Raw genomic sequence first — 17,296 nt, forward strand, 5'->3', positions numbered from 1 at the left:
GAGAGGACAACAACGTGCGAGGGAGTTGCGGTGGGAGCCATTTTGTGGAGCCATACGTGGGTGCCATTTTGTTTGGCGCCGCAGTCTGCATTGGCAGGGAGTTTGACGGCAGCAAGCAAGCTAGGGCTCCAGTGCCTTAATGCGGCACAGTGGGTGACAGTCCTCGGTGTAGGCCTTGTTCTTGCACACACACCCTGGATTGAGGGACCAGTAGGCTGGTCTGAGCTTCGCACCCACGATTGACGCCGTCAGTGTGGCGGTGCTGCATTAACGCAGCACCATGGGTGATGCAAGGCAGGGGACAGGCCTCGGATTAGGCCTTTTTCCAGCACCTCCCTGTGTATGCAGGATTGAGGGGGAAATGGGTATAGGCCTGAGGGGAGGCTGCATAGTTTTGGCCTTGCACCCCCCCAAGGCATCCCCCCATAGGGACATTCCTCCTGCAGGGCCTTGGGGCTATACAGGGGAAGGGCAACAGCCCTGTTGGCTTTTAAGCCTTTCACACACACCCAAGCACACAGGTGGGTTTATCACGGAAGGTGATGGCTTTAGGCTTTGGGGGACAGCTTCTTTTGATTAAATATTTTCTTTCACTATGCCTCCTAAAAAAGGGAGGGGGGGGGCAAAGGGCAAGGCCCCTAAGGCACCGCCCAAGTGGCCACCCACGATGGTAGTGCCCTCGGATGAGGATAAGGCGCCTCCATGGGCTGCTATCCTGGCCTGTTTGGAGGCACTGGAATGGCAGAAGGGGCAGGTGGGGAGTCAGGAACAGCAGCGTCCTGAGCTTCCTGTACCGGCTGGGGCGAGGCCTAAGCAGGCTAAGAGGCAAATGGGGATGAGCAGTAAGGGTGCTAATGTGAACACTGTCAATTTAATTTTAGCGTGGCTGGACACACTGGAGGCTGGGCCTAGCACGGACCCTGTGGTAACATCTGGAGGGGAAGCAATGGTGAATCTGATCCCGGAGTGCCAGTTGGCTGCAAAGCCATTGGTAGCGAATGTGGGAGGTGAGTCGGCTGCACAGGCTCCATGGACGGGATGGCATGGCTGGGGAATGCCTCCATGGGGGCCTTAGGCACAAGGCCAGGGTTGGCTACCCAGCCTGGCGGAGTGGGCACAAGCCCGATGTCTAGGGCTGGTATGGGAGCTGAAGTTTCTGGGCTAGACCAACAAGCGCCAATCATGGCAGCTTGTAACCAGGTATGGCAGCTGTCTGTGACAAGTCTGGCAGCTGAGACGGCCTTAGGGGAGTCTGATGTACCTCCTAAGGTGACTGAACAGCCGGCCAAGGAGGTTGCTGAGGACCCATTGGGGGCTATTGCTGAGTATGCTATTCCCTTTGGGGAAACATCGGCACCACTCGGCTTCCACCTGCTCCCTGCCACGAAACAAAATTTTTGGGGGGGGAAGTGGACTAGTTCTCCCTACTTTACCGGGAGCCCCCTAAGGAGGACAGGGAAAAGGGGAGGATAGGGACCAAGATAGACCCAGGCATAAGAAGGTGGACAGGACATGGGCCAATTGGTTGCCTGCCTACCTAATTTATGCAGGGGTTATATTGCAGAAACAGCCGCAGAGGGGTCCACTGCTGCTTAAATACCTGGATATAATTTATAGGGGCTATTCAGAGTTTGCAGGCCTCTCGTGGTTATCATATGATGAGGTTTTTCGGATGCAAGCAGCATTTGACAAGGCTTTGCCTTGGGATAGGAAGGAGCCCGAGTTATGGCTGCAGTTCGTGGTGGCTGCTTGGGCTCTAGTCAGGGACAGGAGTGATAGTGGACATCTGCTGAGCAGGCAGTCAATGGCTACCCTTCCCCACTTTACCATGGGGCAAGGGGTTCAACATAGACTGCTCTGCTGGGAACTGAGCTCCGGGGGGGTTGCACCCGTAATCCCTGTCATTTCTGGCATGAGTGCTCCATCTGTGGTGGCTGGCACTCCTGCACTATGCCCTCAAGGCCGATCCTTTAGAGGGGGGCAGGGACCTGCAGAGAGGCAGAAAACAGCTCCCTTCGGGCGGCGCTCAAGGAAAAGGGTCCCTCCCCAGTTAAACTTGAGGTGCTGCGGGCTTTGTTGTTGGACTACCCAACTGAAGGGGGTGGTCAGTTCTTGTTACAGGGGTTTTTGTTTGGATTTAGAATACCATATACAGGTCAGCGAATTGCACTCATGGCTCGGAACCTCAAGTCTGTCTGGAACATGGAAGCAACTGTAATGGGCAAGATTGAAAAGGAAGTGCAGGCGGGCAGGGTCTTGGGCCCTTTCCCATGTCCCCCTACCTCGGTGCTACAGGTGTCCCCCCCCTTGGAATACTGCCCAAGAAAGCTCCCGAGGAATTTAGGTTAATTCACCACTTGTCCTATCCATGGGGACACTCTGTTAACGATTTCATACCAGATAGCCTGTGCACGGTGTGCTATACCTCTTTCAATTCTGCAGTGCGCATGGTGCACACATGCAGCAGAGGTCCCTTTATGGGCAAATGTGACATCAAGTCTGCCTTTCGTCTCTTGCCCGTCCACCCAAGGGATTTTGAGCTACTGGGATTCTCCTTTTTAGGGCAATTCTATGTAGATAAGGCATTGCCTAAGAGATGCTCTATTTCCTGCATGGTATTTGAGTGCTTCAGCTCATTCCTTGAGTGGGCGGTCCAGAGGTGGCCAGGCTGTGATGCCATGGTGCACTATCTGGATGACTTCTTGTTTGTTAAGAGCCAGGAAGGTTTGCCTATCAGTCCTACAGGAGCTGTCCAGGTGCTTCAATTTTGCCTGTAGGGTCATCGCATCAGGCCACCATCTCTGATGCCATGGTGGGACTTTCCTGGCCTTACCATAGATATAGTGTCACGGCAGCTTTATGCGCTGACCTGGAGGTGTGGTCGTCCTTTTTGCGGGATTTCAGTGGCGTTTTATTTTGGAGGGAAGACCTGCTTCTGGAAGCGGAGCTACAAGCCCATCTGGATGCCTCAGGGTGTTTGGTTTTGGGGTAACATTGGGAAATTTCTGATGTAATGGGGGTTAGCCAGTGGCATGGATTTGGGATGGGCTAACCAAGGATTTGACTTTTCTTGAATTCTTCCCCACTGTAGTTGTGGCCTATTTGTGGGCAGAGAGGCTGCAGAACTCTGCTGTCCATTTGTGGTGCGATAACATGGCCACAGTCCAAGTTATTAACTCCCTTACATCAAGGAATATGAGGGTTATAGGTCTGGTCCGCTCCTTTGTTCTCTGATGCCTGAGTTTTAACTTCTTATTTCAGGCCAGGCACATGCCCGGTATTGATAATGGTGTTGCTGATGCTCTGTCGCGGAACCAGACAGAGAGATTTTGACAGCTGGCGCCACTGGCCAGGGCTCAGCCAGAGGCCATGCCGCCCGAGATTTGGGAGATTGGAGAGTGGAGTCAGAGAGGGCTATAAGCCTATCCATTGCACCCAGCACGCTTGCCAACTATCAAAGAGCAGGTAGGGAGCTCCAGGAGTTTAGGGGTAGCAAGGGCTACGCACAGAGTTGGCCTATCCCTGTGGAGCACCTGCTGGAATTCCTAGTGGAAGGCCGGAAGAGAAGCCTTTCTGTCAAGACCCTGAGAGGTAAGCAGGCGGGGCTGTCATTTGTAGACAAGGCAAGGGTTTTTACAGACCATGCAGATGACTTCCGGGTTCATCGTATGCTGGCGGGCTGGGCCAGGGAGCACCCAGTGCCCTGATTCCCATCGCCCTTTTTTGCCGAATTTGCTAGTGGTGCTTTTAGGAAGGTGGGGCTGTATTTGTTTTTATGGCTATGAGGTCCAGCTGTTTCACGCAGTGGCCCTCACATTATTCTTTGGGACATTCTGGATTAATGAAGTGGTGGCGGGTTCCAAGGTGGATTCGTCTCTGTGCGCCCTCCTATGGTCAGATGTCAGTTTAGAGGGAGGTTGTGCCATGCTCACGTTGTGGTGGTCTAAGACAGAGCAAGGGCATAAGGGGCACAGTGTAGCGCTAGCATCATCCTCAGTGCCGGACATCTGCACTGTGAGGGATTTGCACCACTTTCTGGATGTGAGAGGCACAGAGCTGCGTTATTTGTTTCTTCATGGGGGGGTTCCCCTTACTAAGTTTCAATTCTGGGCACTTACCAAGATAGCGCTGTTGTGTTTGGGGACAGACCCTTTGAGTTTTGGTACACACTCCTTCAGGATAGGGGCTGCTTCTATGGCAGCTAGTATGGGTGTTTCGTCAATGTATGTACAGGCCTTAGGAGGGAAATCGAGAGCAAAGGGTACATTCGACCCTTGGAGGGGACAGGAGGGCTGCAGACCTAACCACTTGTAATTATTTTGTTTTGGCAGATTGCTGGAGGGGGACAGAGCAGATGCGCATCCTAATCTGCGGCTATAGCATGGTCTTCTGTGCAGGCCTTAGGGCTGCAAAGTCACATTTTGGTGCACAGCTGGGCCTCGGTCAATGGGCTATGGTGCAATAGCTGGGCTGACAGGGAATGCGCTGGGATGGTCTCTTACCCATGTTGTTCCAGCATGGTTTGGTGCGGATGCTCCACATGTGGTGGTCATTCATCTGGGTAGGAATTACCTCAGTTTACTCAAGGGCAAAGCCCTTAGTTTACAAGCATGCGAGGACATGCAGTTGGTAAGGCAACATTGGCCTCTTGTTCAGTTGATATGGTCGGATATACTCCCACACAAAGTTTGGTGCTGTTTGGGGGACCCAAAAGGGATTGATAGGGCATGCAAGAAGGTCAACTGGCAGCTTCGGCTGGCTCTTCTTGCATATGGGGGGTTGGCTCTACATCACCCTGATATACAACACATGAGGGCTGAACTTTATAGGGCAGATGGTGTTCACCTGAATGATGAAGGGAATGACATCTTTTTAGAGGACCTGCAGAGGTGTCTGTGAGATGTGGTGCTTGGCAGTGGGATAAAGAGGGACTAAATAGAGATTTGTCCCTCTTTGGTGGAGGATAGGTGCGGGAAGGAAAGTAGGTAAGGACAGCTAGGTGGCCCTCTTAGGCACCTTTGGAGGTGATTGGTGGTTCCGGAGGCCTGCCAGGAAGGGCTTTACAGCCCGAGTGCAGGGTATGGACTGCTTCTGGGACCTACTTACCTTATCCACCCGGAGTTGTACGGCCCCGGGAGGTGGTGACGTGGGAAGTCCCCCCCCCGCTCACCTACAGATGTGGCTGGGGTAAGGGGTAAGAAAAAGGGGCTTACACTTGCCCCAACAGGGGCTAGTCACCCAAGAGCTATACTCCAAATACTTGCTTATAGATAGTTCTGCACCTATGCTTTCCTGTGCAGGTTAGTTAAAAGTTTTGGTTTATAGTTTAATAAAGTGGTCCTTTGTTCAACCCAGTTTACTATGTCGGTGTATTATTTCAACCCTCTGCCGCAAAAAACTTGCCATTACCAAGGAATTTTTCTCTCTTTTTTTTAAAGATGAATTAAGATAAACTCTCCTAAACCTAGGGAATATTCTAAACTTGCATTTGCCATTTGCAGCTTGTAAGTTTCTCTTAATAGCCGAAATAGCAGGTTTGGATGGTGGGGTGTCATCAGGAAAACAGTCCTTGGTAAAAGATTCTCCTCCTGCACTAGGGATGTGCAATTCAGATTTCGTACAGAATTTTCCATTAATTCACTTATTCTCTATCATTGCAGATTGGATTTCTCTATAGCAGTTTTCTGTGGCTGTTTTCAAAAAACAGATTTTTTTTTAAAAAAATCCACCTCTAGCATATCAATATTAAGAATAATATGTCAATATTTCCTTTGTAATTATCTATAGTTCCTTTAAAATTATTGATGTTAATATATATATTTTTTTGCAAGGGGAAAATCAGATCAGTAAAAGAAGCAGTTAGTGGACAAAGAATGAATTCAAATCAATACCTATCTGCTAAGTCGATTGAATATTCTTGAACAGGCACTGGCCAATGGATCCCATCCCTACTGTGCACTATTAGTCCTGATCCTTGTTCGCTCACTATAGGCCTGATCTGAATCTCTCTTGCACGTGCGTACACACACACACACAGAGAGAGAGAGAGAGAGAGAGAGAGAGAGAGAGAGAGAGAGAGAGAGAGAGAGAGAGAGAGAGAGAGAGAGAGAAAGAGAGAGAGAGAGAGAGAGAGAGAGAGAGAGAGAGAGAGAGAGAGAGAGAGAGAGAGAGAGAGAGAGAGAGAGAGAGAGAGAGAGCGCTGCTGTTTGCTATAAATAAGAGATGGAAGATCCCATCATGAATCTCTGCTGTCTCATCTACTTAGATCTTTAATGTAAATTTGCCTTCTATATGAGCTGTAATCCCAATCATGCAGGGTCCCACTCATGTAAAAGCCTATCCATGGAGATGTCTACCTTCTCCTTACAGATGCCTAATACATGGAGTTTGGGGACGCCACCTACATTCGGGAGCAGGGTCAGCAGCACAGCCCTACTTTTGCTTAATCACATGGAGCCTCCTGTATAGCATTAATGTGTAAAGGGGCTTTTGTAGAGATCTGAAAGCCCAGAGGAAAAAATTGAAAAATTGAAGAAAAAAGCCACACACACCGGTTTTCTGCCCCCCCCCAAAAAACCTAGAAACACACACACACAATTTCTTGCTGTTTGCTAGAAATTAAAGAGAGGGCCTTCACCCATCTAGGCTTTTGTCTATCTATCTACCTATTCTGCATATATATTTTCAGAGTAAGCTTTTTGATTCATTTAAATTGAGCCCCATGAATAATCATCAAGCATTCACCTTACGACATTTTTAGTGTGGAGTTCCAAGATAATTGTTTACCATTTATACATATGACAATCCTATTAATGTCCCCATTTTTTCAATGCACAATGAAGCTCCATTAAATAACCAGGAGATATACAGTTGCTGCTTTAAATCTTAACACATGCTGCTTGTATCTGCTGGAAATAGTTTTCTACACACTCCAAAGTAACCACATGGTTAAGCTCAGAGTTGCAACTATTCTACAGAAGACTGGAAATCCATAAAGTAAAAGGCTGGTAATAGAGATAGGTGAAACCCACTATCTCAATGTAGAGTGAGCTCACTCTTTCCAAGTTTTTAAGAGAATTCTGAGAGGGGGGAAATTGGAAAGGCCACAGCTATTAATAATCATGAAGAGGAAAAACAGCTGCAGGGAACTCCCGCACCCATCTGCCTTTCTTTCCCTGTTGAGGCAAGAAATGGACCCTACTTCCCAATCTTGTAGGTCCCCCACATCCCGTTTTACCAAAATTTAGTAAGGATCCAAAAACCAGAGAAACTAGCTCCACGAGCTAGAGGGAGCCCCCAGCTGACAAAGCGTCAAGGCCCCAGCTGACAAAGCGTCAAGGTGATTTAAGCAGCAGAGCGAGAAGAGGGTAAGTAGCACCCATTTATTTCATTATTTAATTGAATTAAAACAGCTCTGAGTAATAAGTAATAAGGGCAGCCTAGGGTCACCCTGAGCTAGGAGCCAAATCCTGAAAGAACCTATATCTTAGGAGACAGATCCTAGGGGTAAGGAAGCCTATAAAAAGCTAGTTTTCAACACCACCCTATCAGGAAAGCTTCAGGGGACACTGTAAACAAGGCTAAATTCCAGTCGGAGAGAAGGGGGGGAAAGGAAACTCCACCGATACATACAGGAGAGAGTCAGCTCAGTCTTTGCTAAAAAGGGCAGCTTTAGCCTTCCTTAAACACAACCACAAGCTCCGTTTCCCTAGGTTAAAGAAAGGTCAGGCTGTTCTAGATGGAAAACAAAAAACAAAAAAGACTCACCTGGAAGTCGCAGCCCCTTGCTTAGATTAAAAGCAGCCAAAAGCAAGTCTAGTTTGTCCAGGCCAGAGTGCAAGGCACCACTTAAAACTACAGGGGAAACTTGCACTGATAAAAGTGGTTGTTGTCAGCAAATAAAATAAAAATAGAGTAAAAGCTAGTTAACCTTTCTTAGTACCACTAGTCAAAGTCCTTAAACTGTCCTTAAAGGGCCCCTCGCTAAGAAAGGAAGCCTGCCTTCCTGCCTTCAAAGGAAGGAAGCCTGAGATAATCCTAAGGAGTTAAGCACCAGCTGATAGTTGAGCCATCAGCCTCAATTAACACATCATTGGCTGGCAGCAGTAGCTGGGAGGGACCAGCCACACATATAAATTCATAGCACCCTAGTGAGGGAGCCTGGTCCACGAGCTAGAGGAAGCCCCAGCTGACAAAGCGTCAAGTTAAGCAGCAGAGCCAGTTCGGCAGCAGGGTGAGGAGGCCAGGGCCCCCCACTCTACCCGTCTGTTCCCTGACCTCAACTAAACCGCAGTTTCCAGCCCATTAAGTTAATAAACCTTAAACAAAACTAGGCAGGTAAGAAGCCAGCAGGGGTGTGGGGGCTTTCCAGTGTTTTGCACTGCCTGCAGCATGTACGACTATCTGCCTGTTGGACAGAAGTCGTGGGTGTGCTCTCGGTGCAATGAGCTCCTGGCTCTCTGGAAACAACTTCATTTCCTTGAGGCCAAGGTGGAAAAGCTGAGAGAGGCAGAGAGGTGTGTGGAGGAGGCCTTCAGGGACATTTTAGCTGTGTCCCACTCCAACGATGATAGCTCTCCTGCTATCATGGAGAACGATGGTCTCGGAAGGACAGCATCCAGCTGAGGAAGAGGGGAAACGATCCCTTAGAAGGGACCCATTCCTTGGGGGATGAGCAGCTATCCTCTCGTGCTGAGGATATATCTCCAAGGGGGTGGGGGGATCCTTGCAGTGGGCAATTCAATCATTAGGAACATAGACAGTGGGGTGCGTGATGGGCATGTAGACCGCAAGGTGATTTGCCTGCCTGGTGCGCAGGTTGCGGATATCGCCTGTCGTTTAGATAGTTTGGTAGACAGTGCTGGGGGAGGAGTCAGTGGTCATGGTGCATGTTGGCACCAATGACATGGGGAAATGCAGTCGTGAGGTCCTAGAAGCAAAATTTAGGTTGCTAGGTAGGATGCTATGCTGAATGCCAGGACCTCCAAGGTGGCTTTCTCTGAAATGCTACCGGTTCCACACGCAGGACCAGCCAGACAGGCACAGCTTTGCAGTCTCAATGTGTGGATGAGACGATGGTGTCAGGAGGAGGGGTTTGGATTTGTTAGGCACTGGGGAACATTTTGGGACAAGCCAGGCCTGTACAAAAGGGACGGGCTCCACTTGAACCAGAATGAAACCAGACTGCTGGCACTTAAAATTAAAGAGGTGGCAGAGCAGCTTTTAAACTGACTGAGGGGGGAAATAAACCCGACAGGAGCTCAGGAAGGTCCGGTTCGGAATAAACCTCCCCCCTGGGATAAAGACCAAAGAAATGATGAAATTTTAAATGGGGTAGGCCTAGAAGTAGGCATTGTGAGAGCAGAGGCACAGGATATCAATTCAGAAGGGCAAAATTACCACATGCCAAACCAAAAGTGCCAAAGACACTTGAAGAGGGACACTGCTTACAAGCGCCTGTACGCTAATCCTAGAAGCCTCCGAACCAAGATGGGAGAACTGGAGTGCTTGGCCTTAGAAGAGAGCATTGACACAGTGAGCATAACAGAGACCTGGTGGAATGGAGAAAACCAGTGGGATACAGTTATCCCTGGATATAAACTATATCGGAAGGACAGGGAAGGACGTATTGGTCGCGGTGTCACTCTATACGTGAAAGAAGGCATTGAATCCAGCAAGCTCGAAACCCCAAAAGAGGAGGACTCCTCCACAGAATCGTTGTGGGTGGTGATACCATGCCCCAGGAGGGATTTAATACTGGGAACGATCTATCATCCCCCTGATCAAAATGCTCAGGGAGACCTTGAGATGAGATATGAAATTGAGGAAGCATCCAAACTAGGAAATGTGGTAGTAATGGGTGACTTCAACTACCAGACATAGACTGGCTGCATATGTGTTCCAGTCATGACAAAGAAGCAAAATTTCTAGATATTCTAAATGACTATTCCCTAGACCAGTTGGTCATGGAACCGACCAGAGGGACGGCAACCAAGGACTTAATCCTCTGTGGGGACCGGGACCTGGTGCGAGATGTAAGTGTTGTTGAACCGATTGGAGCAGTGAGCATAGTGCTATTAAATTAAACATACATGTAAATGGCCAATTGCCAAGAAAACCCAACACGGTCACATTTGACTTCAAAAGAGGAAACTTCACAAAAATGAGGGGATTGGTAAAAAGAAAGCTAAAAAACAAAGTCCAGAGGGTCACATCACTCGAAAATGCTTGGAAGTTGTTTAAAAACACTATGTTAGAAGCTCAACTGGAGTGCATACCGCAGATCAGAAAAGGTACCGCCAGGGCCAAGAAGATGCCAGCATGGTTAACGAGCAAAGTCAAGGAAGCTCTTCGAGGCAAAAAGTCTTCCTTCAGAAAATGGAAGTCTTGTCCGAATGAAGAAAATAAAAGGGAACACAAACTCTGGCAAAAGAAATGCAAGAAGACAATGAGGGATGCTAAAAAAGAATTTGAGGAGCACATGGCTAAGAACATAAAAACCAACAACAAAAAATTCTATAAATACATTCAAAGCAGGAGACCATCTAGGGAGGCGATGGACCCTTGGATGATAAGGAACTCAAAGGTGTACTAAAGAACGATAAGGAGATTGCAGAGAAGCTAAATGAATTTTTTGCGTCTGTCTTCACAGTGGAAGATATAGGGCAGATCCCTGAACCTGAACTAACATTTGCAGGAAGGGATTCTGAGGAACTGAGACAAATAGTGGTAACGAGAGAGGAAGTTCTAGGCTTAATAGACAATATAAAAATTGACAAATCACTGGGCCCAGATGGCATCCACCCGAGAGTTCTCAAAGAACTCAAATATGAAATTGCTGATCTGCTAACTAAAATATGTAACTTGTCCCTCATGTCCTCCTCCGTTCCTGAGGACTGGAAAGTGGCAAATATAACGCCAATCTTCAAAAAGGGATCCAGGGGGGATCTTGGAAATTACAGGTCAGTTAGCTTAACTTCTGTCCCTGGAAAACTGGTAGAAAGTATGATTAAAGCTAGATTAACTAAGCACATAGAAGAACATAGAGGAACGGGTGGTTGCTGGCCAGCTCCAGGCGCTATTGGATGAAACTGATTATCTAGATCCATTTCAATCGGGTTTTAGGCCCGGTTTTGGCACTGAGACAGCCTTGGTCGCCCTGTACAATGACCTATGTCGGGAAAGAGACAGAGGGAGTGTAACTCTGTTGATTCTCCTTGATCTCTCAGCGGCTTTTGATACCATCGACCATGGTATCCTTCTGGGGACGCTCGCGGAGTTGGGAGTTGGAGGTACTGCTTGGCAGTGGTTCCACTCCTACTTGGCGGGTCGTCTCCAGAAGGTAGTGCTTGGGGAACATTGCTCGACACCGCGGGCTCTCCAATATGGGGTCCCGCAGGGTCAGTTTTGTCCCCCCTGCTTTTTAATATCTACATGAAGCCGTTGGGAGAGGTCATCAGGAGTTTTGGAGTGCGTTGTCATCAGTATGCTGATGACACGCAGCTCTACTTCTCCTTTTCATCTTCTTCAGGTGAGGCTGTCGATTTGCTGAACCGTTGCCTGGCCGCGACAATGGACTGGATGAGAGTTAACAAACTGAAGCTCAATCCAGACAAGACTGAGATGCTGTTGGTGGACGGGTTCTCTGATCGGATGGTGGATATATACCCTGTCCTGGATGGGGTTTACACTCCCCCTAAAGGACCGGGTTCGTAGTCTGGGAGTCTTTTTAGACTCTTCCCTCTCACTTGAGGCTCAAGTAGCCTCGGTGGTTAGGAATGCGTTTTACCAACTTCGGTTGGTAGCCCAGCTACGTCCCTATTTGAGTAAAGAGGACCTTACATCAGTGGTACATGCTCTGGTAACCTCACGTTTGGATTACTGTAATGCGCTTTACGTAGGGCTACCTTTGAAGACAGTTCGGAAGCTACAACTAGTGCAAAATGCGGCGGCCAGATTGCTGACAAGGACCAAGCGGTCCGAGCATATAACACCTGTTCTAGCCAGCTTGCACTGGTTGCCAATATGTTTCCGGGCTAGATTCAAAGTGTTGGTATTAACCTATAAAGCCTTATACGGTGCGGGACCACGATACCTTGCGGAACGCCTCTTCCGATATGAACCGGCCCGTGCACTACGTTCTGCTACGAAGGCCCTCCTCCAGGTTCCAACTCACAGGGAGGCCCGGAGGGTGATGACAAGATCTAGGGCCTTCTCAGTGGTGGCCCCCGAACTATGGAACAGTCTCCCCGAGGAAGTACGCCTGGCGCCGACTCTGCTCTCCTTCCGGCGCCAGGTCAAAACCTTCCTATTCTCTGAAGCATTTTAAGTTACACTGATTTACTTTTTAAAATGTTTATTGTATTGGATTGATGATTGTATTTTAGTATTATTTTGTTATTCATTGTATTTTTATGCTATTTTAGAGAGCTATTGCTAGTCGGGCGGTATATAAATTTAATAAATAAATAAATAAACAAACAAGCCTTGCTGAAGCAGAGCCAGCATGGCTTCGGCAAGGGAAAGTTCTGTCTCAACAAGAGTGTCAATGAGCATATAGATAGAGGTGATCCAGTGGACATAGTGTACTTAGACTTTCAAAAAGCGTTTGACAAGGTACCTCACCAAAAACTTTTGAGGAAGCTTAGCAGTCATGGAATAAGAGGAGAGGTCCTCTTGTGGATAAGGAATTGATTAAGAAGCAGAAAGCAGAGAGTAGGAATAAACGGACAGTTCTCCCAATGGAGGGCTGTAGAAAGTGGAGTCCCTCAAGAATCAGTATTGAGACCTGTACTTTTCAACTTGTTCATTAATGACCTAGAATTAGGAGTGAGCAGTGAAGTGGCCAAGTTTGCTGATGATACTAAATTGTTCAGGGTTGTTAAAACAAAAAGGGATTGCGAAGAGCTCCAAAAAGACCTCTCCAAACTGAGTGAATGGGCGAAAAAATGGCAAATGCAATTCAATATAAACAAGTGTAAAATTATGCATATTGGAGCAAAAAATCTTAATTTCACGTATACGCTCATGGGCTCTGAACTGGCGGTGACCGACCAGGAGAGAGACCTCAGGGTTGTAGTGGACAGCACGATGAAAATGTCGACCCAGTGTGCGGCAGCTGTGAAAAAGGCAAATTCCATGCTAGGGATAATTAGGAAAGGTATTGAAAATAAAACAGCCGATATCAGAATGCCGTTGTATAAATCTATGGTGCGGCCGCATTTGGAATACTGTGTACAGTTCTGGTCGCCTCATCTCAATAAAGGATATTATAGAGCTGGAAAAGGTTCAGAAGAGGGCAACCAGAATGATCAAGGGGATGGAGCGACTCCCTTACGAGGAAAGGTTGCAGCATTTGGGGCTTTTTAGTTTAGAGAAAAGGCGGGTCAGAGGAGACATGATAGAAGTGTATAAAATTATGCATGGCATTGAGAAAGTGGATAGAGAAAAGTTCTTTTCCCTCTCTTAGAATACTAGAACTCGTGGACATTCAAAGGGTGTGCGTGATAAGCATTAGCTCAGGCTGACAGGATCAGAGACATATTGACGTAGACGAGAATCCACCGACTGTGGGAATAAGGTATATGAAGGAGAGCGGCTGCCTGAGGCAGTGCCTCGGCACGCACTTTGGCGTCGTCTTGGAGAAGATCATGGAAGATTCTTTGTTTTTACTGCTTTGTTTTGTTTTTATTTTTTTGCTAACTTACGTTATGATGTGGGAATCATCTTATTTTATAGTTACTGCAAATGTTAATTGTTATTTAATTTTGAGAATTGTTATTTAATCTTGAGAACTGTATTATTTTATTGATGTATTATGTTTTATTGATGTATTATGCTTGTGTTTTTTTGTAAGCCGCCTTGAGGGCCTTTTGGCCATAAAGCGTGGTATAAATTCAATAAATAAATAAAAGAAGCTGAATGTGGGAAGATTCAGGGACAGACAAAAGGAAGTACTTCTTTACTCAGCTCATAGTCAAACTATGGAATTTGCTCCCACAAGATGCAGTAATGGCCACCAGCTTGGATGGCTTTAAAAGAAGATTAGACAAATTCATGGAGGACAGGGCTATCAATGGCTACTAGCCGTGATGTGTGCTCTGCCACCCTAGTCAGAGGCAGCATGCTTCTGAAAACCAGTTGCCGGAAGCCTCAGGAGGGGAGAGTGTTCTTGCACTCGGGTCCTGCTTGCGGGCTTCCCCCAGGCACCTGGTTGGCCACTGTGAGAACAGGATGCTGGACTAGATGAGCCACTGGCCTGATCCAGCAGGCTCTTCTTATGTTCTTATGAACTTTGCATTGGGACTTAACTGTTCGTAAGGCTTAGAAAAGGTCTGAGGAGCAGCCCCATCCGCTTCATACCATGGCTGGCTGCTGCTATTGGGGGGGAAAGTAGGAGCAGCTTGGAACACACTGATCCAAAACTCAAAAGGAGCTTGATTCCAAGGGTATATAAACTTGTTTCTGAACCTAATTCCAAAATGTATTGGCATCACTAAATCCACTTGTTAACAGTAGATTTAAACCAGATAGTTGAAGGCTATGGATGACCACCGTACCACACAGCTACAGATGCTACAGTTAGCTTTTAAGCAATTATGATATTCCTGGTTGCTTGCCTTTACCTTATTATATGAGAGGTATGTAAGAAACCAGACCAGCAAATATATAAGAATATTTATGAGAACGTCTAACAAAAATGCTAGTAGCTCACTATGCATCAGGTTTGTCTCACAAGCTACCATTTGATAATCCTTATCTGTAACCAGTGTAAAAAACCCCAATGAAGGTAATTACGATCCTGCAGGTTGGAACATGGACAGCTGTTAAAGCTTTGCCAGTCTAGATTATAGATATTATTTAGGGGGCAGGGGCAGGACCAAAACAAAATATCATGTTTATTTTTAACAGTTAGCTGTGGTTTTCTTCATATCACGAGTGGTAGACACAAATGATGTCAGTGTGCATGACTAATGGATAAAAACAGTGTTATGTTTAACTAGATTACATTATATTCTATTAATACAATAATTCACATGTATTTTTAAATCTACCTGAACTTGAACCACTTTCCATTTTCTTTTAATAATCTGTGCACCCCATATCATTTGATTATATAATTTCATGCATCCCATTATGAAGAAAAGCCACCAGCGAGTTACATCTTTCTAAAATGTTTATGAGAAATATTCTTAACACTGTTTACTAAGGTATCTAACAAAAATGTAATAGTAAGACAGTAATGGAAATTTCTCTCTGTTTTTATGAATTCTCCAGTCCAGTGGTCCATGAATGTCATTCAGGTGGTCTGCAGCATGTCCATGGATTTGTGGCTGAAGACAAGAGTCCATTGTATTAAATATTCATAATGATTTTTAGTGGTATTTTATTGCTTTTTTCTTATATTGTACTTTATTGTATTACCATTTGAATTCTATGGAATATAATAAAATACAATATAAATTTTAAAAGCAGCAATAAAAATACAATTAAAATCTTACAGCATCTAGCACAGCACATTACAATTGCTACAACAGGTAGAAAAATCATTAAGTGGTTTAAGACTCTCAGCAATTTTCAAGTGGTCCATAACCATTACATACTAATAATTCTCGTTATTTAATTGAAGGCATGCTTCAGAGTGATAAATCTTCAGATCCAGTAAACTGCTGCATGCCCATCAAACTGGCATTGTTAAAATATGCTATTATTCTGATGGGAGCCAGTTCAAATATAAGCAGAGGGTACACCACCAGTTACTGAAGTCTACACGGTCAACTAGAATTGAACTGCATTAACCTTTGCCCTCATTGGTTTTCAACTGGGACTCAATAAATAAATCTGTGTGTTCAGCTCCTTGCTTCAACTCAGAAAAAAATGATATGCTCAATCAGGAGCATTTGAAGAGAAAAGACTGACCTTTCACCCTGTCCCCTTTGTGCAAATGAATTTCTCCTTCTCCTTGAGGTTGATATGGCTTCACGACAATAAATAATCTTCCAGGGACAGCACTGTAAAGTTTGCGTTTTGCACCCTGATAATCCAAGGCAGATATAGTATCCCTGTTGGCACTGGGGTTATAACTGGCACTGGAAAGAGAACAAAATGAACAACATTAGTTTAGTTTTTACACCAGGAATCTTTTTCCTCACCTCATGACATCAAGGCCAAATATACCAAACTGCTCCATATGCACCACTTGTCTGGTAGTTTAGACAATCTTTTTTAACCTTCATATAAATTTCTAAGTGAAAAGGTCAGCTAATTAAAAAAAATTTTTTTTCACTGTAGACACAAAAATGCAATAACTGACTCCAGGCTTCCTGTCCACTGGTTAAATAAGATTAGAGGGCTGGGGAGGAAGGTATAAGTATGATTCAGACATATGTAGCACTTAATAGGTAGGCGTGCACCAGAAATACAGTGGGAAGCAAAGCTATAAAGGACAGGCAAAGTTGAATACCCAGATTAACATAACATTCTTACTCTCTAGAAATTCTAACCCAGCTACTTTATTGGCCATAGTACCTTCCATAATTCAACTATAAGCTGGAGGGTAAAAATTTAATATATGAACCAATCCTAAATATATTAAATGGAAATAAGGTCAGCTGATATCACCGTTTTAGGAAGAATGATACAAGGGAATTACATATTATATGCAATGGTGTGTAATGAAGCGCCATCATTTTTTTAAAAAAAATTAAAAGCACCCTGGGAGGCTTTTGATGGCTATGTTCAGACATCAAATCTTGACTTAATAAGCATAGATGTGAATAAGCTTCATGCAACAACTTTGCTTCTCTCTTTGCATGAGCCGGGAAACAAATCAGGAAGCCACAGTTGACCATAAATTCCCATTATGTCAAAATGAAGAAACTTCCAAACAAACCAGAGTACAGAAGCTAACTTTAAACCATGACTTCATATTCTGGCTTGTTTGGAAGCCATTAAACATAGTTTCTCATTTCAGACACAACGGGAAGCTATGGTTAATTGCTGCTTCCTGGTTTGTTTTCCTGCTCACAAGAAGGGAGATCCAAAGTGACAGTGCTTAATAAACTGAGATACGAACATCTGAATGTAGCTTTTCAATGGAGGAGGATCGAGCTGGGGGTGCTGAGCACATTTCCACTGGCTGTTTTTATGCTAAAAAAACCACACCTATAATCTCCTTTCATCCCATGGGATTCTAGGTCCATTCCACACAACATAGGTAGAAGACCTTTAGTCTAGTGACACCTACCCTTTGGAATTTCCTCCCCTTAAATGTTAGACAAGTGCCATCTCTGTAAGC

The 17,296-nt window shown here is 45.8% G+C and overlaps 1 protein-coding gene across 8 annotated transcripts in view; it reads right to left on the reverse strand.

Moving 5' to 3' along the window:
- Positions 1-17,296, reverse strand: part of SHANK2 (SH3 and multiple ankyrin repeat domains 2) — a 655,745-nt gene that overhangs the window by 375,526 nt on the left and 262,923 nt on the right. For all 8 annotated transcript variants that reach the window (XM_061610714.1, XM_061610713.1, XM_061610715.1 and 5 more), the window contains one exon: positions 15,919-16,088. In XM_061610714.1, coding sequence (XP_061466698.1) covers positions 15,919-16,088 — 170 coding nt within the window. The remainder of the gene's footprint in view (positions 1-15,918; positions 16,089-17,296) is intronic.

The sequence above is a fragment of the Rhineura floridana genome, chromosome 2 (assembly GCF_030035675.1).
Source record: "Rhineura floridana isolate rRhiFlo1 chromosome 2, rRhiFlo1.hap2, whole genome shotgun sequence".
NCBI classification, from domain to species: domain Eukaryota; kingdom Metazoa; phylum Chordata; class Lepidosauria; order Squamata; family Rhineuridae; genus Rhineura; species Rhineura floridana.